This window comes from Elephas maximus, chromosome 1, assembly GCF_024166365.1.
Source record: "Elephas maximus indicus isolate mEleMax1 chromosome 1, mEleMax1 primary haplotype, whole genome shotgun sequence".
Taxonomy (NCBI): domain Eukaryota; kingdom Metazoa; phylum Chordata; class Mammalia; order Proboscidea; family Elephantidae; genus Elephas; species Elephas maximus.
In genome coordinates, this window is record NC_064819.1 from 28,512,885 (window position 1) to 28,536,061 (window position 23,177).

General features: G+C 45.0%; 1 protein-coding gene across 1 annotated transcript; it reads left to right on the forward strand.

The window, feature by feature from the left end:
- The first annotated feature begins 1,223 nt into the window (after positions 1 to 1,223).
- CRYGS (crystallin gamma S) lies at positions 1,224 to 8,232 on the forward strand. Its single transcript, XM_049880828.1, has 3 exons — positions 1,224 to 2,261; positions 6,893 to 7,135; positions 7,732 to 8,232. The coding sequence occupies exons 1-3, from the start codon at positions 2,241 to 2,243 to the stop codon at positions 8,002 to 8,004; spliced, it is 537 nt and encodes a 178-aa protein (XP_049736785.1). The 5' UTR covers positions 1,224 to 2,240; the 3' UTR covers positions 8,005 to 8,232.
- Positions 8,233 to 23,177: the final 14,945 nt, after the last annotated feature.

Below are 23,177 nucleotides of genomic sequence, written 5' to 3' on the forward strand. Positions count from 1 at the left end.
GGTTAGCAGCCAAGCACTTAGGATTCCAACACATATTTTGGGGGGGGGTGGGGACACAATTCAAACCCTAACAGTCTACTTAAACTAATCTCATTCCTGAAGTGTATTAAGTGACAAAAAATGTTCTCTGAATAGGTCCTACTACGCTATCATGGGCAGAGAAAAGAACCTAGTAGGTGGCAAGTTGAATTTAGCTAAACCTTTGCAAATTCAAGAGTCCCACGGTACTTTCTGCCTGCTGGGCTCCATATAGTAGCACCCTTTCTTGTGGATTAAAAAAAAATAATAATAACCATTGCTGTTGAGCCGATTCTGATTCATAGCTACCCTATAGGATATAGTAGAACTGCCCAGTAGGGTTTCCAAGGAGCTGCTGGTGGATCCAAACTACCGACCATTTGGTTGGCAGCCTGAGTTCTTAACCGCTGCACCACCAGGGCTCCTTGTGGATTAGAGCTTTTTCTTAAAATTTATATTTTGAAAAAAAAAATTTATAGAAAAATTACAAGAGTCAGTCAACAAACTCCCGTTTGTCTAGACTGACCAATTGTTAACCTTTTGCCGTATTTGCTTTCCCAGTATGTACAGTATCGGGGCGGTGGTGGTTCAGTGGCAGAATTCTCACCTTCCATACGGGAGACCCAGGTTCAATTACCGGCCAATTAACCTCAAGCACAGCTGCCACCATCTGTCAGTGGAGGCTTGTGTGTTGTTCTGATGCTGAACTGGTTTCAGCAGAGCTTCCAGACTAAGGCTAGGAAGAAAGGCCTGGCGATCTACTTCCAAAAGTCAGCCAGTGAATCTCGTGTGGATCACAACACTCTGATCTACAGCAGATCATGGGGCCGGTGCGGGACCAGCACAGAGTTGTCATGAGGCAGGGGCCAGCTCCACGGCCTGTAACCACAACATCATAGAGTATTTTATTTTCACACAACAATTTGAGAGTAGGTGGCAGACCTCATGATCCTTTACTCCTAAATACATTATCATGCATCTAAAAACAATCTCTTACCTAATCATAGTACAGCCAATCAAATTCAGGAAGATTAATATTGATGCAATACTCTTAATAGCTGCAACCATGGGCTCAAACGTACTGAGAACTGTGAGGATCATGCAGGACTAGGCAGTGTCTCATTCTGTTAAATGTAAGGTGGCCATGAGTCAGCGCTGACTCCACGGCATCTAACAGCAACATTAAAAAAAAAAAAAAAATCTAGGGTTAAATACAGTCTATATTAAAATTTTCACCAATCATCCCCGAATGCCCTTTGGCGTGTTGGTTTTTCACACACGAGACCAAGCCTTGCCTTTAGCTGTCATCTGTATTAGCTTTCTATTGCTGCTGTAACGAAGTGCCAGAACTGGATAACTTAAAACAACAGGACTTATTCTCTCGATTCGGGGACCTAGAAATTCAATTTCAGGGTTTCAGCAGAGTCATTCTCTCTCTGGAGGCTAGGGGGAGATCTTTCCTGGCCTCCCAGGTCCTGGCAGCCCCAGGCACTCCTAGGCTATGGAGGCATAACGCCCATCTCTGCTTCTGTCTTCATATGGCCGTCTTCCCCCCGTGTCACTGGTTTGTGTCTCTTTTTATAAGGACATCAGTAGAATTAGGCCACAGCCTCCTCCAGTGTGACCTCATGTTTAACATAACTAATTACATCTGCAAAGTCATCATCTCCCAATAGGTCACTTTCACAGGTACTGGAAGTTAAGGCTTCAACATATCTTCTTGGGGGAGTGGGGCAGGAGACACAATTCAGCCCATAACAGGTAAGTTTTGTTGCCTTTGGGTCACTTCTGTTCAGAATAGAGGGTGGTCTTTTGACTCCTGCATCCTACAAGTTTCGTTAAAGGAAAAAGGCTGTGGAGATTTCAGAGGGGCTGTTTACTAAAAAACAAAACTGCCCAGGGAAGAGGGACTTCTGTGTTTTTAATTTTCAAAACTTTGGCTGGGTTTTAGTGTCTTGACTCAGCAAAATCCCAGTGCAGGAAGGCTTGGTAAGCAAGAAAGGGGGCACTGAAGCTTTCCTTTATTTCATAATCCCAATTGTTTTTCTAGAAAGTGTCAGTAGCCTCCAAATGACTGACTCAATTTTTGGATTCAGTTCTCATGACCAAGCAAATGTTTGATTTGAAATCAGCCCTGTATAAATGCTGTCTCTGCCCCTCTAACTCTCTGTAGCTGTTCCCGGATTTCTTTCAGCCCTGGGGAACCAGCCTACACACCAAAAATGTCTAAGGTTGGAACCAAGGTAAGTAAATAGTCATAGTGATGTCTTGTTTGCTTTTCACCTCATGACCCACTGACAGGAACGTGGAGAAGTGTTTTTGCCTCGTTGCCTGGAGGTGAGTATGCTAGTGGTTAGGGTAGGCTGGGGTGAGGAGGGAAGGTTAAGAAATGCTTATTATATTTTTCCTCCAGCAGAATTACCCAGCACTCTATTTCTATTAAGGGTTTATCTTTATGTGTGGTGCTATGTTGAATGCTGTGTAGGAAATCATGCCTGAATATCATGATTTCTGCTTCTCAGCAGCTAATATTCTGTGTATCTCCACAGGAATAGGAAACACTAGTGAATGGATTCTGTGGACTAGAAAACTTGTGGTATTCGTTTTAAAATGTGTTCTGTGAAATTTAGCCTCAACTATTAATTAATGTTCTAGAAGACCACGGTGGACGGACCAGTGAGGTGAATTAAATCCTAATTATTCTTCTTATACAAGCAGTTACTTTCTTCCTTTCCACCAAATAAAGTGCTCACTTAACATTAGAAAAATTGCCTCTAAAATATTTGACTCGGGATGACTGGCATGGAAATTGATCTCTCAGCAGGGTTTTGGGAATGGGGCCTATACCTTCATTTCTCTTCGGCTCTTCCACTGACCTGTTGGTGTAAGGCAAAGCCACTTTCTGGGGCCTGATTTTCCCTCCAACTCTTTGAAAAATTTCAAACCCATTGAATGTTGAAAGAAGAAAGAAATATTGAATGAATGCTTGTATGGCCTTCACTGATAATTCTCCAACTGTTAGTATTTTGCCGTATTAGGTGTCTGTCTCTTTCTTTTTACTAAACCATTTGAAAGTAAGTATCAGCCTTAATTATACTTTTCCCCTGTTTAGCCATGTATCTCCTAAAAACAAGGGCATTTCCCTGTTTAAACACCCCCGAAATATATCATACATATCTAATGTTCAGACCGTATCCAAATTTCCCCCAAAATGTGCTTGATGGCTGGCTTTCTACCCATTCACTATCCCGCCAAGGATCACACGTTGCATTTGGTTGTCAAGTCCCTTTAACCCCCTTTAATCTAGAACCTGTTGCCGTCAAGTCGATTCCGACTCATGGAGGTCTTATAGGACAGAGTAGAACTGCCTCATAGGGTTTCCAAGGTTGTAATCTCTACAGAAGCAGACTGCCACATCTTTCTCCTGTGGGGTGGCTGGTGGGTTTAAACTGTCAACCTTTCAATTAGCAGCCAAGCACTGAACCACTGTGCCACCAGGGCACCAATTAGGGCTTGACAGCAAAGGGCTTGTTTGTTTTGGAAGCTAGAACAGCCCCTTTCTCTTTTGTGTTGTGTTTTGAGACATTGACATTTTTCAGTCTAGGCCAGGTGTCTCGTAGAAAGCCCTGCAATGTATATTGTCAGATTTAGATTTAACATTTTTGGCAAGAAAACAACCTAGGTAATGTCAAGTATTTCCCATTTCATCATGTTGGAGGCACCTGTTAACTTGTCCCCAAACCGATTAGTGCCTATCTTTTTCTTCCCTTTGGAAAATAGAATTAATAATCATACTTGCCATCCAGGAGTTTTGAGCAGAAAAATAAGATAGTGTCTTTAGTGCTGTGAGGATCTTAAAAGAGTGCCAGGCAAATCTCCTAAAAAGGAATTGAAGTCCATAGGTGCTTGGAGGGAGGTAACCTCATTTCCAACAGCATATCCTTTGCCAAGCCTTGTTTTTGGTGAATAGTTGGCCAACAAATGTAAGCAGAGCCTCTGAATTAAGGAGTTTAGAATCTATCCATTCTTAGAGACGTTACCTTGATTGTCCTAAAGACAGTTCACAGGTCATGGGAAAAGCCCTTCAGACTCAGGATCAGTCTTGTTGAGTTTCTCAGAGAGCAAATGGTGCCATGTTGAACAGAGCTAGCTGTGCCAGTAGGAAGACAGCAAAGGGAGGCAAGGGGAAATAGAAGGAACCACAGACTAGGGACCAGTTTTGTGCTACAGTCTGCTGGTTTGCCTGCAACTATTGTGTGACTAGCTAGTAGATCTTAGGCAAGGCACTGAACCTCTATGTCTGTGATAACTAGCAAAAACTCACTGGCAATTATGAGCCAGATATTTCAATGCTTTATCCTATTGGACCCTCACAGCAGCCCTCTGTTACTCTAGTTTACCGAAGAGGAGACTGAGCTTTAGAGACAGGCTCAATGACCTGTCCAAGGTCACATAACCAGCAAGTAGGGGATCCATAGGTGACTCCAGAGCAGTGGGATTTTTTTTTTCTTCATTTGTAAACTGAGGTACCATGTATCTCTAAGTATGTGCTGTGCTAAGATAAGGAGCCCTGGTGGCACAACGGTTAAGCACTTGGCTGCTAACAGAAAAATCAGATGCTGCTTTGTGGGAGAAAGACGTGGCAGTCTGCTTCATAAAGATTACAGCCTTGGGAAATCGTGTGGGGCAGTTTTACTGTGACTCATAGAATGGCTGGAAACCTGGTGGCATAGTGGTTAAGTGCTATGGCTGCTAACCAAAGGGTTGGCAGTTAAATCCGCCAGGCGCTCCTTGGAAACTCTATGGGGCAGTTCTACTCTGTCCTATAGGGTCGCTATTAGTCGGAATCGACTCGATGGCGCTGGGTTTAGTTTTTTTTAGTGTTTTTTTTTTTTTTTTTCATAGGGTGGCTATGAGTCGGAATTGACTCCACGGCAACTGGGATGTCAAGATAGGGAAGGAAGCTGGGAGAGAGAAAGATACTGAGGGAGCCTATAAAAGAGATAAAGTAGATGATTGAAGGGTGGGAAAGAAAAAGGAAACTTTTAGGGAAAGGGAAAAAGATGAGTTAAGAGAAATGGGAGGGAAAAAATGAAGGTGAAGAAAGGAATTACTGGTGTATTACTATTTAGAAAGAATCACCTGGGCTACAAGAGAACGAGATTCATGCCCTTTGGTGGGTCATTCTTGGTCTCTTCCTCTCCTTTGTTCCCTACATTTGATTATCACCAAATCCTACATTTCTTTTGACATGGTTATTCACATTGCAGTTGCCTTTCAGGTGGTCCTCAGCATCCCTCACCTGGACCATCTGTTTAGAGGCACAAACCACCATGTTCTATCTCCCACGTAATCACCAACGGGCTTCCACGTGGTTCCTGTATCCCTTTTTCTGGCTTTATGTTCTAATGCTTCACCACATACCAATAGGCACTTGTCTTAATGAACTACTTGCTGTCCCATAACGGGCCATTTTCTTTCACTCCTTTATTCTTCTGATCAGGCTTATCCTTTCCCTCTGCCTCTGGAAAACCCCACTTATCTTTTAATCCTCAGCTCACAGACTCCCTTTACCAGACTCAGCTCCTTTCAATCTGAAACGGCTCATGTGTTTTCAGTTTTTAAATCGACCGAGCAAATCAGCCACTAGGTGGCAGCATAATGCCAGGAAATTGGCCACTGGAAGCGGGGACACCTTTTTGTGGTTTCGGTTTAAATTACATCCTAGTATCTATCTTGAATGGTGGAATTGTAGAGCAAGGAGGAACAGACTCTAGAGTTCGTTGGTCTAGTTTTCAGGAACTGCTCCGCGAAGTCCTGGGAGTTCCTGGGAACTCCATCTCCTGTTTCAACCAGAAAAGCTCTGAGTTTATTTTATAGCCAGGGCTTCTAATCTAGTCTAGTCCTTTCATTTACAAACGGTATACGGAAGCACAGAGGTGACTTGACAAAGTAGTAGGGCAGGTTATGGGGAGGCAACTCGAGAACCCATGTCTTCTAGCACCATCAGTGGTCTCGGATTCACGCCCCAGGCATTGTGATAGAAACTTGAGAAGTGGGTAAGAGTTGGAAGCAAAGAGCGTTCTTGTCTTGTCATTTTGATTCCTTTGCAACTACTCTGTTGGCTATAAACTAATAACATGGAACATAATATGTTTTCATGTGTGTATGCTCTGTGCTCACCTAAAATCAGCTTTCTAAATATCAGGTCTGTGTGTTTTCTCTCTCTCCTTTTTGTATATGAATTTCTGCCTCCAGAACTCGCTCATCTTCATCAAACACTGAGGCCTGTCAAGTGCTAGCACAGGAGTTCTGTTACTGATTAAGGCTTGGTCCTTGCCTTTGGAAGAAATCTGGTGGGAGAGAGGGAGAGACAGACTACAGATGGAGATTTTGTAACATAATGTGATAAGTACAGAGGGCTGTGGGAACATAAAGGAGGAAGCAATGAACTTGAGTCTGAAGGTGCTGGCTTCTATCGGAGCACTCTTCTGTTTGGCTTCATTTTAAGCCTTGAGAAAGTACCTGTACATATTATTGACAACTAAAAGTGCCTTTGGAGACTGGTGGTGCACTGGTTAAGAGCTCGGCTGCTAACCAAAATGGTGGGCAATTCGAACCTACCAGCTGCTCCTTGGAAACCCTATGCGGCAGTTCTACTCTGTCCTATAGGGTGGCTATGAGTTTGGTTTTGTGGGTTCCAAGTTGTCTTCCAGGAAATGGATACTGTCATGGGACAAGGTACAATGACATATTTTCTTCTCAAAACAGAAGAGAAAGGGATTTCTAAAAGTAAAGACTATACTGTTCATTTTTATCTTTGAATAAAGCCACCCAACCCTTCAGTTCTTCTCTTGGGTTTCCATTTCTTCAGATTACTTTCTACGAAGAGAAGAATTTCCAAGGCCGTCACTATGACTGTGACTGTGACTGTGCAGATTTCCACATATACCTGAACCGCTGCAACTCCATTCGAGTGGAAGGAGGCACCTGGGCTGTGTACGAAAGGCCTAACTTTGCTGGCCACGTGTACATCTTACCTCAGGGCGAGTACCCGGAATACCAGCGTTGGATGGGCCTCAATGACCGCCTGAGCTCCTGCAGAGCTATTCACCTGGTGAGAAAGCCAGGCTTGTGTGCTGTCTCTCACACTTGCTCTCTCACTTCCTCGCTCTCTCCTTCTCTTTGTTGCTCTTACCTGAGTTTTCTTATAATTTTTCCAAGTCTTCATGGGTGCCTGTCTTTTGTTGGCTACTGAGGGTTGAATGGAAACCCTGGTGGCGTAGTGGTTAAGAGCTATGCTGTTAACCAAAAGGTCAGTGCTTCAAATCCACCAGGAGCTCCTTGGAAACTCTAAGGGGCAGTTCTACTCTGTCCTGTAGGGTCACTATGAGTTGGAATTAACTCAACAGCAATGGGTTTGGTTTTTTGTTTTGTTTTTTGAGGCTTGAATAAAATCTGAGGGCATTTCATCACAAGACCAAATACACTGATGATCTCCATAGCTCTTTCTCGACCTCTTGAGCATTTTGAGGAATTACTTTTTTTCTTATTGAAAAAGTCAGATGTCTTAGTCAGTGCACAATGGGGATAAGAGTTTAGACCACCTAGCTTTCAAGAGAGTAGGTTCTGAGCCGTCCTGTTCTCTGAGTCCTTGACCTGCTGGTGGTTTCCATAATGGTTTCCTGTTCATCTCCTCCTATGTTTCTTCAGCCTAGGGGAGCCCAGTATAAGCTTCAGATCTTTGAGAAGGGGGATTTCAATGGCCAGATGCATGAAACCACTCAAGACTGCCCTTCCATCATGGAGCAGTTCCACATGCGAGAGATCCACTCCTGTAAGGTGCTGGAGGGCATCTGGATTTTCTATGAGCTGCCCAATTACCGTGGCAGGCAGTACCTCCTGGACAAGACGGAGTACCGGAAGCCCATCGACTGGGGCGCAGTGTCCCCAGCTGTTCAGTCTTTCCGCCGCATTGTGGAGTGATGATGTGGATTGAGCCACAAGCTTCGTCATGGGGGCCAAATGCCGGCTGGCCGTGTGGTCCACATAGGCAGCATAAATAAAACAGTGGGCTTTTGCATTCCACTGCTGACTGTAATTCCTCCCCTTCAATGCTTTTAGGGACCAGCAACATAGTGCCCCCCACACTCAGCAGTTACTTGACACACCTCATCCTTCAGATTGCCTATTTAGATCTTTGAGCCAAACCAAGTGGGACTGCATTAAAAGTTAGAAAATCATGGCGCCACGTGGTGGTTCTTATTGCTTACGTTTTGCATGAATTGAACAGCTCTGTATTTTTTTTTAGGTATTGAGTGCCTACATCATCCCATTTTCTATTAACAACAACCCTGGAAGAAAGGTGGTTGATTGGCAATGTACAAATAAGGAAACGGAGGCTTAGATTAAAAACTTGCCCAAGTTTATCAGCTGATGGATGGGGGAGCCGGGGTTTGATTGAGGATATTTCTGCTTTCAAAGCCCTTGTTCTTTTCTATTTTCAACTCATGCATTCAACACACACTGGCTGAGGATCTGTGTGCATGATGGCAGTATAAGACCCTGAAAAAATTTTAAAGGAGGGAAGGACAGGGCCCCCGGAAGGAGGCAGAGTACCTATCAAGAACTACCAGTAAAAACAGGGTTCTTACTTGAAAAACATGGTGCCATAGTCACCTAACGTCCCTTGTACAAGATCCAGGCATTTCTGTGTCAGTTAACTTAAGGTTGAGAATTTTCCTGTGAAAATAAAGGACCTGTTAAACAGTTCGTCCCCACTTCACAATAGTTAAAATGGAAGTTTATTTAGTTTTACTTGTTTTGAGTAACTCTTAAGGTTTTTAGCCATTTAACCTCGACGAGGAGAACAATGAAGGAAACACAGCGTCATCAGGAAGATTTTGTGAGCATCTGACGAAACCTGGGCTATTCTGAGTGCACTACTCTTTAAAAGAGGCGACAAAGCCCATGTCCTCTAGGAGCTTTCCCCAAAATTACAAATTGGAGTCACTAAGGAGAGGGCTTGTTCAGATACGCCAAAACCCAAAACCAAACCCGTTGCCGTCGAGTCCATTCCGACTCATAGCGACTCTACAGGGCAGAGTAGAGCTGCCCCATAGGGTTTCCAGGGAGCACCTGGTAGATTTGAACTGCTGACCTTTTGGTTTTGGTTTTGAGTGAGGGGCTTTGAGAAAATTGGGTAAAAGTCAGGGAGGGAGACATAGAGGACTGAGGAGAAGGAAGGGGAGACCATGGGCTGGGCTGCTAAGAGCTCTGGCCTGAGGGTTGACTCTAGTCACCAGCCCTGGCCCTGTCACCCTACGTGAGGCTAACTTTCCTTATCTCCAGAATGTGGGAGTTGAATACTCTCTCAAGACATATCAACCAAAAAAAAAAAAAAAAAAATCCGTTACTGTCGAGTCAATTCCGACTCAGAGTGAACGCATTCTAATTCTCTGGGGGCCACAAGGACTAGCAGATGACCAAAGACTATAGACACTTATTTTCTGAGGCACAATTTCTGGAAGTGACCTCAGGGATCCTGACACATTTTCCGTGGAGGAAACTGAGGCTGTGGTAACAGAGTAGTTAGTGCCAGTCTCTTCTTGAATATCAACAGCTGCCACGTTGCAATCCTTGGTGAGTCGGTCAAACAACCACGGTAGCCATTCCAGCAACAGGACAAACAAGAAGTGTCAGGATGAAGAACCACAGTCACAGAGAAGCAGAAAATGGCTTTCAATTGATAAGCCAGGGTTATCATTTTAGGGTGTTACATGCCTCTTGGTACTTGCCCTGAGGCAAAAAGGTTGCCACCATTCTCCCCAGCTGCAGACACGTCAGTAAACTTGCACCTAAAAGGAGTTTTACTAGCAATTGATGTTAGAGGTCAAAAATATTTGATATCCTCATCTATAAATCAATCCCAGAACATTCTGCTGTTAGAGCAAGAAGGGGGTTCCCCTCCTGTCAACCACACCCAGAACAGCACCTCAGTTGTTAGTGAGAGGTTTTTCTCCCTCTACCTTTTATTGTTTTGTTGCCCTCGAGTGGAAGCCGAAGAAAATAGGGCAAGGGCATACTGAGGCCGTTTTAGCCCAGTTTCCATCCAACCGTTCCTCTGAGACAAGTCTCTGCTTGGATATTTCCCAAATGTGAAGCCTACTTCCTGAAAATGTATGATCCGGGGCTCACATTTAAATGCCTCCAGGTTAGGGTGGCCAGATTAAATACAGGACAATATTAGTATACCCCAAGTAGCATAAGTATATCCCAATCATTACACAGACATATTAAGAAATTATTTGTCCTTTGTCTTAAATTCAAATTTAACTGGACATCTTGTATTTTTATTTTCTAAATTCAACGACTCTGCTTCAGGGGCAAAGCAGGTTACACACGAATGACCTGGGAGATAAAAGCACAAAGGGGTGTGAACTTGTGGCCTAACAGGCCAGCACACGCCCACAGAAGGACATACAAACACAATGAGAAAACACCGCAAGCCAACAAAATGCATCCACAGCTGAATTTAGCCTATGGACCACCAGTTTCCAATTTTTGTTTGTCAAAGGGCTCTGAATATTGGAAAGTGTTTCCTTACATGGAGCCAAAATTTGTTCCCTGTAGCTTTCAACCAGCAATCCTACTTCTGCTTTCCAACTAGTTCTTCATCTGCAAGATGGGTCTTTATATGTTTAAAGGCCCCTCCAACTTGCCTCTACGCCCTCTAGGCCGAACGATTCCTACTCCTTGCACAGTTTCTCTTTGGATGTTGTTGGCTCCTTGTCTCCTCCCCATCCTGGTCCTCTCCTCTGTGCAGATTGCCATTTACATTTTTCACTCTGTTTTAGCTCTAGTCTGAGCAGCGCAGACTGCGACTGGAGGATTACGTTTGACCCTCCTTTCTCAGACTCAGACAACAGCATAAGTCCTAAGGAGACTCAGCTCTCCTTGTGCTTTTCCACCAGCCCTGATAAGGAAGACCTTCAATAAGGTGGATTGACACAGTGGCTAAAACATCACAACAATTGTAAGGATGGTGCAAGACTGGGCAGTCTTTCATTCTGTTGTGCATGGGGTCGCTATGAGTTGGAACCGACTCGATGGCACCTAACAACAACAACAACAGCCCCTTCCTAAGAACCAACATTCTAGTTCAAGGGCTAACAAGTCCCCTTCTTCCCTGGGGAGTTAGGCATAAGTGGATTCAAATGCTGCCATTTCTACTGATTAGGTGTAAGTCACAGAATCTGGTATGTGTTGTTGTTGTTAGGTGCTGTCAAGTCAATTCAGACTCATAGCGACCCTGTGTACAACAGAAGAAAACACTGCCCAGTCCTGTGCCATCCTTACAATCCTTATGCTTGAATCCATTGTTGGAGCCACTGTGCCAATCCGTCTTGTTGAGGGTCTTCCTCTCTTTTGCTGACCCTCTACTTTACCAAGCATGATGTCCTTCTCCAGGAACTGGTCCCTCCTGATAACGTGTCCAAAGTATGTGAGATAAAGTCTCACCATCCTCGCTTCAAAGGAGTATTCTGGCTGTACTTCTTCCAAGACAGATTTCTTTGCTCTTCTGGCAATCCATAGTATATTGAATATTCTTCACCAACACCATAATTCAAAGGCATCAATTCTTCTTCGGTCTTCCTTATGCATTGTCCAGCTTTCACATGCATATGAGGTGACTGAAAATACCATGGCTTGAGTCAGGCTCACTTTAGTCCTCAAAGTGACATTTTTGCTTTTTAACACTTTAAAGAGGTCTTTTGCAGCAGATTCACCCAATCCAATACATATAACTCTCCATTTCCTTACCTGCAAAACAAAGATAACATCTTCCTTGTGAGCATTAAAATGAGATAATGTATGAAAACTACATAGCATGTACGTGACCACCTTGGATACCATGATGGTGCTATTTCTTAGTACTAAAAGTAACTCTATTACCAACTTGTTTGGTTTTTTTTTTTTTTTTTACTTGTTTAGCTTTTTTCTACCCCCAGTTGTTTTTAGAAAAGCATCTATGTTTTGGCAAATGCTTCCTGGTTGGAAAAGAATATATCAGAATCATCCAACCCATCCCACTGCCTTTAGAAAGAGCCAAGTCTTCATTATCACAGGAGTCTGGCCTTCTCTTAGCTCTCACATAAGCCTCTCTGGTTCTAGATCCCAGCAGTTTTCAAAGTCAGTAGGATTGTCTCTAGAGTGCACACAAATCCCCCTTGTTCTCTTCTACCCATTTCTTCTGTCTACACCTCTCAGGAGATGCCAAAACAAACAGACAAAAAACCAAGTCAGTTGCCATCAAGCAGATTTCAACTCATGGTGACTCATGTATGTCAAAGTAGAACTGTGCTCCATCGAGATTTCAATGGCCCTTATGGCCCCTTGGTTTTCTCTTATCTCAGCTAACCCATCTCATTTCCTTTCACTCTGGTCCCATTTTCCCCAGAGCCAACATGCCCCATTGCAAGTCAGCGACCACAGGGGCTCAGCAGCCTGGATGAGTGGTTCTGGAATTGATGAGCTCTCAGGGGAAATCCTGGCAGCACTTTGCCTCCCCGAGCACAGCAGACCGGGCTTTGTTCCCGTTGTTCACGCCCCAGCTCCCTGAACCAGCCGCATTAGCCTGTCCCCTGAACTGTGCACCCAGAACGACGGCGGGGCGGCTGTACTGCTGACCTCCACTGTTTCTGAGCATACACAGGATGGTTTTGCTGGAGCTCACCAGTCAACCTAGTGACCTTGGTTAGGCTAGTGGGCTGGGACCCAGAACTCAAGCAGAAAGAGCAATCTTTAGATTGTGTTCCTGTGAATAGGAGGTAAGAGAAGGGAGGAAGATGGGGAAGAGGAGGGCTGCCTGCATGTTGATTGTAGGCTAGAGATACAAAGGATTCCACCCACTAACAAGCTTTTGAGGCCATCTCTAAGGGCCAGGGGTTCCTGAAGTTGTTACCAGTTGGAAAAAAAACAATTTCGACTCCTGGCGGCCACGTGTGTGTCAGAGTAGAACTGTGCTCCACAGGGCTTTCCATGATTGAAAGTAGATCGCCAGGGCTTTCTTCTGAAGTGTTTCCGGGTGGACTTGAACCTTCAACCTTTCAGTTAGCAGCCAAGCACATTAAGTCACATTTTCCTGCCATGTGGGCTGTGTCTTACCGCACTCAGCAGCGGCTCAGGTTTGCTCACGCTATCTCAGAGTTCGTAAAGCTCTTTCATATATGACATCTTATCTGGTCCTCACCATGCTTATGTGAGGAAAAAAATGATAACTCAACCTGTTGCCCTGGAGTCTGTTCTTACTCATGACCACCACATGTGTTACAGGGTACAACTGCTCCATAGGGTTCTCTTGGCTGTAGTCTTCACAGAAGCAGATGGCCACACCTTTCTTCTGTGGTGCCCTTGGGTAGGTTCAAACCACCAACTTTTAGGTTTGTAGTTGAGCGCAAACCCCTTATGTGAGAATAGGAGGACAGTTGTTATTATTCCCATTTTACAAATGAATAAACTGAGTCATAGAAAGACTGACTTTAGCAGGCATTCCAGACATCCTAGAACCCCATAGTTAAGAACAACGCTTTGGTGTAACAGGTGTTCGTGCCAATGTCTTCCCCATGATATGACAATTTTAAGAAAGCACTTGCTTCAGTTATGTCACAAGAGTAAGGCACACTTTCAGTATAAGTGGCTCCTATGGTTTCATGTGATGCTTGTGAAAAGCAAGTGGGAACTGGAGTGCTGGCCTGGGGAGGAACTTGTGAGTGTCTGTGAGCCTGCATTAGAAAGACAAATAGAACCGCTTTCTCTTTTATCCATTATTTTATTATCTTCTCCTCTCTTCCCCTCCATTTTTCTGGTTTCCAATTGGCTCTGCCATAATAAAAGGACACATATGGTAGATCTGTTAAGGAAGTTGGAGACATGACGGCTTACCTTTTAAGCAAAACCAATCCATGAAAGATTTCAAATTTGCAAAACAGGTAAATTAGAGGGAAAGTATTCACTTTAAAATGCTTACTTATGAGACTCTTTTTAAAAAATGCACATTTAAAATTTGAACAAAAATAATTTTCACAGGAAGTTCACTCTCAAAGGTTGTGTGTTAGGTGAGAGCCTATTGGGTGTTAGAAGTTGAGGTACACCCAGACTTCTCAAAGTGCTTTCACTCAGCCTCTCACATTCTCTTACTGCTTAACCTTGCAAAGAGGAGCCCCACCCTGCCTTGCGGCCTACCCTTTAGATATTCCTATATATCACAATCGACTCAATGGCACACTACAACAACAAACCTGTCACAAACTCTGAAATACAAAACATTTTCTGACTTTTCTGTCTAAAAATCTCTTTCCATCCACCCACCCACCCATCCACCCACCCATCCACCCACCCACCCATCCACCCACCCATCCACCCACCCATCCACCCACCCACCCATCCACCCATCCACCCACCCATCCACCCATCCACCCGTCCACCCGTCCATCCGTCCATCCGTCCGTCCGTCCGTCCGTCCGTCCGTCCATCCGTCCATCCATCCATCTCTCCCTCCCTCCCTCCCTCCCCCTCCCCCCTCCCTCCCTCCTCCCTCCCTCCCTCCATCCATCCATCCGGTTTGATAAAAAATTGAATGAAAGATGATTATAGGAGAGTGTCACTTGGGCTGAACTGGACCCCCCAGGCCAGGCAATGTGGGTCTGAGTGTTCAAGTTGGGGCTGGGTAGGGAGGGAGACAATCACAGCCTCTGTCCTCAAAAACCAGAGAAAGACGGTCTTGATCAATTGATTGATTGATTGATGTATTTATTTACTTACTTATTTGGGGTGTTAGCTTTATGAAGGTATAATTTACAAACTATAAAAATCACTTTTTTAAGCATATGGGTCCATGATTTTTGACAAATTCATGCAGTTGTGTAACCATCACCACAATCAAGACAGAATATTTTTATTACCCAAAAAAATTCCCTTGTGTCCCTTTGCAGTTAACCCTCCCCCATACACACAACCACTGGTTTGTCTTCTTTGCCTACAGCTTTGCCCTTTCCAGAAGGTAATATAAGTGGAATTATCCAGTATGACCCCTTTGATTCTGGCTTCTTAGTGTAATGCTTTTGACATACCTCCATGTTGTTGCATACATTAATTGCATACACACATTTGATGGATTGACACCGTGGCTACAACAGTGGGCTCAAGCATAACAACAATTGTGAGGATGGCACAGGACCTGGCAGTGTTTCATTCTGTTGTACATAGGGTTGCTGTGAGTCAGAACCAACTTGACAGCACCTAACAACAAATAGTTTTTTTTATTACTGAGTAGTGTTCTATTGTATGTATTGTTTGTCTTCCCACTCAGCAGCTGAATGTTTCCAGAGGGCCCATTTTGATTATAATCACCTAAAGGGGATGTCTAGCCAGTTTCCCTAAGATCACTGTGCTCTTTCCCTCCTCTCTGCCCCAATAATATAGTTTTGGGAGGTCTTAGAACTGCCTGGAAATGCTGAGTTGGCGAAATGGTGAGTGGTGGGGATTGGCGGAAGGCGGGGAGGGGCAGTGCTGGCTGCCTCTGTGTTATGGATTGAATTTGTTGTTGTTGTTGTTAGGTGCTGTCGAGTCAGTTCTGACTCACAGCGACTCTATGTACAACAGAACAAAACACTGCTTGGTCCTCTGACATTCTCATAATTGTTGTTATGCTTGAGCCCATTGTTGCAGCCACTGTGTCCATCCATCTCATTGAGGGTCTTCCTGTTTTTCAAAGGCCCTCTACTTTACCAAGAATGATGTCCTTCTCCAGGGAATGGATTGAATTGTGTTCTCCAAAAATGTGTGTCATCTTGGCTAGGCCTTGATTCCCAGTATTGTGTGATTTCTACCATTTTGCCATCTGATGTGACTTTCCTGTGTGTTATAAGTCTATGATGTTAATGAGGCAGGACTAGAGGCACTTACGTTAATGAAGCAGGACTCAATCTGTAAGAGAAGATTGTATCTTGAGTCAATCTCTTTTGAGATATACAAGAGAGAAGCAAACAGAGAGACAGGAGGGTCTCACACCACCAAGAAAGTAGTGCCAGTGTATGTCCTTTGGACCCAGGGTCCCTGAGCTGAGATGCTCCTAGACCAGAGGAAGGTTGATGACAAGGACCTTCTTCCAGAGTCAACAAAGAAAGAAAGCCTTTCCCTGGAGCTGGTACCCAGAAATCGGACTTCTAGCCTATTAGACTGTGAGAGAATGTGTTTCTCTTTGTTAAAGCCACCCACTTGTGGCATTTCTGTTATAGCGGCACTAGATGACTGAGACACTTGGCTTCCTGAGGGTCTTAATTGAGTTGGTCCCTACCCAGGGATCAGGGGGTCCAGTCATCAGCTAGGAGTCCTGGGCCCAGGTCCAGCTTCTGCGCCGTCCTGCTCCTGCCCCGTCCTGCTCCAGGAGCTGATCTGAGCTACTCCTAGGCTCACAGTGGCAGGACTGGTCCAGGGGAGCGCTCAGCTTCTTTAGCCTCTGGGTTGCAAAAATGTTGCCTGGGAATGGGCTGCAAGGCCCTGGCTGGGAATGCAAGCCAGCCATGGGAATAGATAAATTTATAGTTTGTAAATATTTAGACATCTGGTATATGGGTCTCCATTTGTACTCCTGCCCAGGCCTGAAAATATTAGGGGCAGGCCCACTCCTGGCTGTAACTACAGAGGTCATTCGGGAGGTTCTTCATCCGCTTTGCTGAGCAAATTACTTCATCAGGCCCCAACAGCCCTCTAGTGGTCCAGAAAGTACCTGCTTCACTCCCGGGGTGTAGCTTCTGTGCTGGGAGAATCTTACCTCATTATTCCATCTGGTGCACTGACGGTGAGCAGCTGTCAGGCAAGGAGAAAACAACCCAGGCTTGGCAGTCCTCTCTGTGTCCCCAGTCAGCTCCCTCACCCACTCCCCACAGCAGCTGTGTCTTCCTCACTCTCTTAAGACTCCATCACATGCTGGCCTCTAGAGGTACCTCCTACTTATCAGAAAAATACCAGTAGGCGGGGCATTGGCCCTGCTTCCTCCACACTCCCAGCAAATTTCTTCCTGTCTCTAAAATCTCAGGGTTCCCTGATTTTGTTCTTGGTGCTCTTCACACTTGATTCTCCCATGGATTCAACTTCATCTCTCTCTCTCTCTCTATCAATGGCTTCCACATCCAGAGTCACTTTCTTTCCCAAGCTGATACCCAGCCATAATCTTGTCCCCCACCTCTCTTCTCCCTTATCCAGTTGGTTACAAAATTCTGTCCAGTCTACCCTCCAAGGATCTCTGAAAGCCATCCTCTCTCCTCCACTTCCCCTGCTTCTGCTTATATCCCTTGATGTGTCTTGCCTGGTACTACCAGAGCCTCCCCACAGGCCTCGTAGCCTTCTCTCTCTCTCTACCAACCCAACATCCTCCTTACTTTCAGAGTGTTCTTTCTCCAACACAGTTGTGGTTGTGTTGATAACTTGATTTCAACCCGTCTGATCTTTCCAATTCCAAGTACTTTCTGAACAAAATCCGAACCCCCCAGATCATGACACATATCCTGAATGATACAGTACCTTGTGCCAGGGTCTGGGGGTTGGTGGTGTGGTTTGTGCACAAAGACACCCAACTGAGGGGAGGTGCTAAAGTACAGCCAGATCAAAGGAGCCTGAAAAAGTCCCCTCAGGGGGTCTTTCCTGACAACATCCTCCCTCCCAATATGGCTGCACAACTTTTTTCTCAGCTCCTGTTACACTCCATGCTCACCTCCATCATCCTCCATATCTTGAGTTGTAGTTGTCTACCCATGTTTTTTTACCTCCTTGGACAGTGAACTCCTAAACTTTTCAAGGGTCACAGCAGACATCCTCAAAGTCATCTTTGTTATTGTTGTTAGCTGCCATGGAGTTAGCCCCTGTCTTAGGTATCTAGTGCTGCTATAACAGAATACCACAAGTGGATGGCTTTAACAAAGAGAGATTTATTTCCTCACATTAAAATAGGCTAAAAGTCCAAATTCAGGGTGTCAGCTCCAGGGGAAGGCTTTCTCTCTTTGTTGGCTCTGGAGGAAAGTCCTTTTCATCAATCTCCTGGCCTAGAAGTTTCTCTGCGCAGGAACCCTAGGTCCAAAGGACATGCTCTGCTCCCGGCACTGCTTTCTTGACAGTATGAGGTCCCCCTGTCTCTCTGCTCGCTTCTCTCTTTTATATCCCAAAAGAAACCGGCTCAAGACACAATCCAATCCCATAGATTGAGTCCTACCGCATCAACACAACTGTCGCCCATCCCCCCTCATTAATATCATAGAGGTAGGATTTACAACACAAAGGAAAATCACAGCAGATGACAAAATGGTGGACAATCACACAATACTGAGAATCATGGCCTAGCCAAATTGTTATATTTTGGGGGGACACAATTCAATCCATGACAGCCCCAACTCATGGTGACCTCTTGCACAATAGGATTGGACACTTGTGATCCATAGGGTTTTTACTGGGTAATAATCAGAAGTAGATCACCAGACCTTTCCTCATAGTCTGTATTTGTCTAGAAGCTCCACTGAAACCCGTTCAGCATTATAGCAACACAAAAGCCTCTGCTGACAAATGGGTGGCAGCTGTGCATAACGTGCATTGACTGGGAATCGATCCCAAGTCTTCCTCAGGGAAGATGAGAATTCTATCACTAAACCAACAGTACCCCCAAAGTCATCTTACAGAAAGCCTCCCCATGCTCCAGGTTTTACTGTAACCTCATTAAAAGCAACGAGTCACTTATGTGAAGAAATAATAAGCAGCAGGGACTAGGTCAACCATGAAATCCAAGAAAACATGAATCCCAGTGAAAAGTGATGGGTGAGTGTATCCAAACACTGCTGTTGGGAGAGGAAGGCTTGGCCAGAGCCTTCAGAGTCATTGTCCTCCAGGCAGGAGCAAGGAGGAGACACACCCCCAACTGTCAGACACAAATCCTCCCACTCCCTCTTTCTGAGCCCGTGGTTTTCAGGTAAACTTCTGATTCTGACTGCTATTGATCGTAAGGACTCCAGGGTTCTGGTTCCTAGGATATTTGTTGTTGTTGTGTACAATTGAGTCGATTCTGACTTACGGCAATCCTACAGGACAGAGTGGAAACCCTGGTGGTATAGTGGTTGAGAGCTATGGCTGCTAAGCAAAAGCTGACAGTTTGAATCCACTGGGCACTCCTTGGAAAACCTGTGGGGCAGTACTACTCTGTGCTATCGGGTCGCTGTGAGTTGGAATCAACTCAACGGCAACGGGTTTTTTTTTTTTTTTTTTTTGGTATAGGGCAGAGTGGAACTGCCGTATAAAGTTTTCTAGGCTGTAATCTTTACAGCCAGAGTGCTCCTTGGACACAAGGATGCTAAGACTTCATCTCACGTACTTTGGACATGTTATCAGGAGGGACCACTCCCTGGAGAAGGACATCGTGCTTGGTAAGGTAGAGGGTTAGTGAAAAAGAGGAAGACCCTCGATGAGACGGATTGACACAGTGGCTGCAACAATGGGCTCAAACATAGCAACAGCTGTGAGGATAGTGCAGGACTGGGCACTGTTTTGTTCTGTTCTACATAGGGTCGCTATGAAGTTAGAAGTGACTTCTTGGCACCTAACAACAATAACAATCTTTACAGAAGCAGATCACCAGGGCTTTTCTCCAGCAGAGTGGCTAGCAGGTTTGAACTGCCAACCTTCCAGTTAGCAGTCAAGTGTTTAACCATTGAACCACTAACTTTCCTTGAGATAGTTATTACTCATTGGAAATTAATGACCTGGTTTACACATCAGTCTCTGGAGTGGGATAATGTGTGTCTGTGCACACTTTAGGAGTGGACCCATCTACATTGTGCTGTCTGACAGAAGCAGGTTTCTGGGCCAGATCTAAAGGCAAGGTGTTGGACTAGGACAACTTCACCAAAGCAATGAAGGATACTCTGTAAGAAATCCTGGGGCGCAGACAGCATCCCCAGGAAATGACACGTTGATTGTGTTGTGTAGTCATGAATGAGAGCTCTTTTTTTTTTTTAGAAAGGTAGCCTAGTGTAATGGTTAACCATGCAAGCTCCGGAGCTAGGCCAGTACAAGTCTAGCTGCTGTTGAGTCAATTCTGACTCATACTGACTCCACGTGTATCAGAGTAAAACTGTGTTCCACAGGGTTTTCAATGGCTGGTTTTTTGGAAGTAGATTGCTAGGCCTTTCTTCTGAGGTACCTCTGGGTGGACTCAAACTTCCACCCTTTTTGATTAGCAGGTGAGCATGATAGACATTCACATCAACTTAGGACTCCAGAGCCAGACCACCTGGGTTCAAATCCTTGCTCTATAATTTACTAAATGAATAACCTCAGACAAATTACTTAATCTCTCTGTTCCTCAATTACTCATCTACTAAATGGGAATAGTAAACTAGGAGTGCTGTTAGAATTACTTAAGTTGATACATATAAAACAGCATTCTATTAGTCACTCAGTGAATGCTGACAGTCATTGTTTTCTCCACACATCTAAGCCTGCCCAATCCTTGGAGCAAATTCAGCCAGTACATGGGAAAGGCCAGACATACTGGGAAGTTTTACTGGAAGTTGGTGCTTCTGGGAGTATCCCTAGCCAATGACGGAAGGGAATTGAGGTTATATACCCCAATTTTTCACCCCTTGGGTGGGATAACCCTGAGTGAGGCACATTCTACACTGCCTTCCAAAGATCCCCGGCAGGATTGAGTTCCAGCTGTACCCACCATTACCTGCTTGGCGACAACCCTGTTTTGACTTCTTTCTCGTCCTTGTCTTACTCCTCTACTCTCCTCCCAGGGCTTCCTGGGATGACCTCCCACATGCATTTCTTACACTTCAATCTTGTGTTTGGAACTGCTTCTAGGAGACTGTAACCTAAGCATCCTTTTTTCTTTTTTGAAATACAGGTGAAGAAATTAAAGTTCAGAGAGATTGAGTAACTGCCCCACCACCACAGAGCTACAAGTAACAAAGGACCCAGACTCAAGCCCCGCCTGCCCATTCTTTTCCCACTGCCATACCATGCATGGCGCCATTGCTCACTCTCAGGTTTTGTGCCACAGATGGGGACTGTGATGCTTAAGACAGTGTGTCAACTTGGCTGGGACATGATTCTCAGTGTTTTGGCAGTCGTGTGATGTTGTGGTCACTTCCCTGTTGGGATTTGATATGTGATCACCCCCATGATGGTATCTGCTGTGAGTAGCCAATTGATTGAAGGTGAATTTCCTTGGGCGTGTGGCCTGCGTCAAGTGTGGGTGGAAGTTCTGGCAGGACTCGGGGCTTTTGCTCATCTGCATTCTGCAGCTCCTGTTTGTCTGGCTTCCGGTTTCTAGGGCTTGAGCTAGCAGCTTACCTGCTGTCTTGCCTGCCAATCTTGGGATTCGTTGATCTTCAGAGCCTGAGAGCAACACCCCTGCTTCCCAACGTACTGATCTTGGGTTCCCCAGGCCCCGCTGCAACATAAATCAGGAGAAGCCTCTATCCTGACCCATGGGCTTGGGACATTACAGCCTCTACAACCACATGAGCCATTTCCTTGATATGAATCTCTCTCTATATATATATTTACATGCTTTACTGGTTTTGCTTTTCTAGAGAGCCCAGCCTAAGACAGGGACTGTGGGCCTCTACCTACAGCTAGTCTGGGCCACTGCTTTATTTAACTCAGCAATGGCCTGCTACCACTGCTGGCAATTCCCATTAGCAAAGGGAAGCCCCCCACCCCCACCCCCAAAGACAGACAAGCAGAGCTGGGTTTTTCAAATGGTTTCACCAGCTCAGTGTAGTCAGTGACTTGCATTTGTTTCTGGGGAACAGTTTTGTTTTTTGCCCTGTCCTTTGGTTAGCAACTGTAGCTCTTAACCACTATGCCACCAAGGTTTTCAGACACTGGCTTAGAGTTCCCTAATTCTAAAATTTAAAAGGTTGATATTATAACACATTTAAACATGATAAAAATCACTGAAGGTGGGTGATAGTCTGAGCTGCAAAGCCTTGGGGTGCTATTAGCAATTTGGCATCTCCATTTCCTATGGGAATGTTAATGGTGAGCTAGAAACAGTGTTATTATGATTAAGATATTGTAACTGTATGAACTTAGAAGTGTGAACTTGAGCATAGGAACAAATGCAAATATCCCAACGGAGACACTTGAGTACAGGAGTTTCTGTTGGCTCCCCCTTGCTACCACAGTTCTAATCTTGTTATAAGGAATATGGAGAGATTTGATAAGATCATAGACTACCTGAGCTGCTGGGGTCATGAGACAATCTAGTCCACTGCCCCATGTTGCAGATGAGGAAACGGAGGGTCAGAGGGGGCACATAACTTGCCCAAGTCCAAAGCTGTTCAGGAGCAGGATCCAGGCCTTCCCGCTCCTTGTCCAGTGCTCTCTCTCTTAAACCTTGCTGTCTCTAAGCTCCCCTCTCTGAGCCTCAGCTTTCCTCTCTGTGAAATGGAAATCAGAAATAACTCCCAGATTTCAGGGCTGTGAGGATCAAATGAGATAGTTTGTGTGAGGCTCTTGGCAAGCTGCAGACATCATACCAATGTCGGGAGGCAGTGGGGCAGAGTGGACAGCCTGTGTTTTAGAGACAGACAGACCTGCTGGGAATCTTCCCTGCCTCTTATCTGAGCACCACTTTCTATCAAATCAGGTGATCTCATCTCCTGCATAAAGTTGTGATGAGATTTTCTATAAAATTCCTGGCCCAAACAAACAAAAAATTAATTCTCTTTCTTTCATATGTCTCCTCCCACCTTTTGGAGGAGGCACTGACATTGGACATTTGGGGACATGGCTGGAAATATGAGAACGTTGTTGCACCAGGAACTGGCTCCAACTAAGCACATGGGGCCTTTCCTTCTTCAAGAGTGCCTACCATTTCCAAAGGTGTTAGGGAAATCAGCTTAGCTGAGACCAGGTGGCAAGGACGTCCCACCAGGTAGAAGGGTGTCAAGGGGCTGTCTGGGGAAAGTCTGTGGCTCCAGGATTCAAAGCCAGTGGATGTGGTATTTATGGGAGCCGTGTTTGTTTATGGAATGGGAACACTCAGGGCTTGCTGATTACAACCAGGAGCAGATTAGCCCAGCAGGGACGCTGTGTAAAAGGGG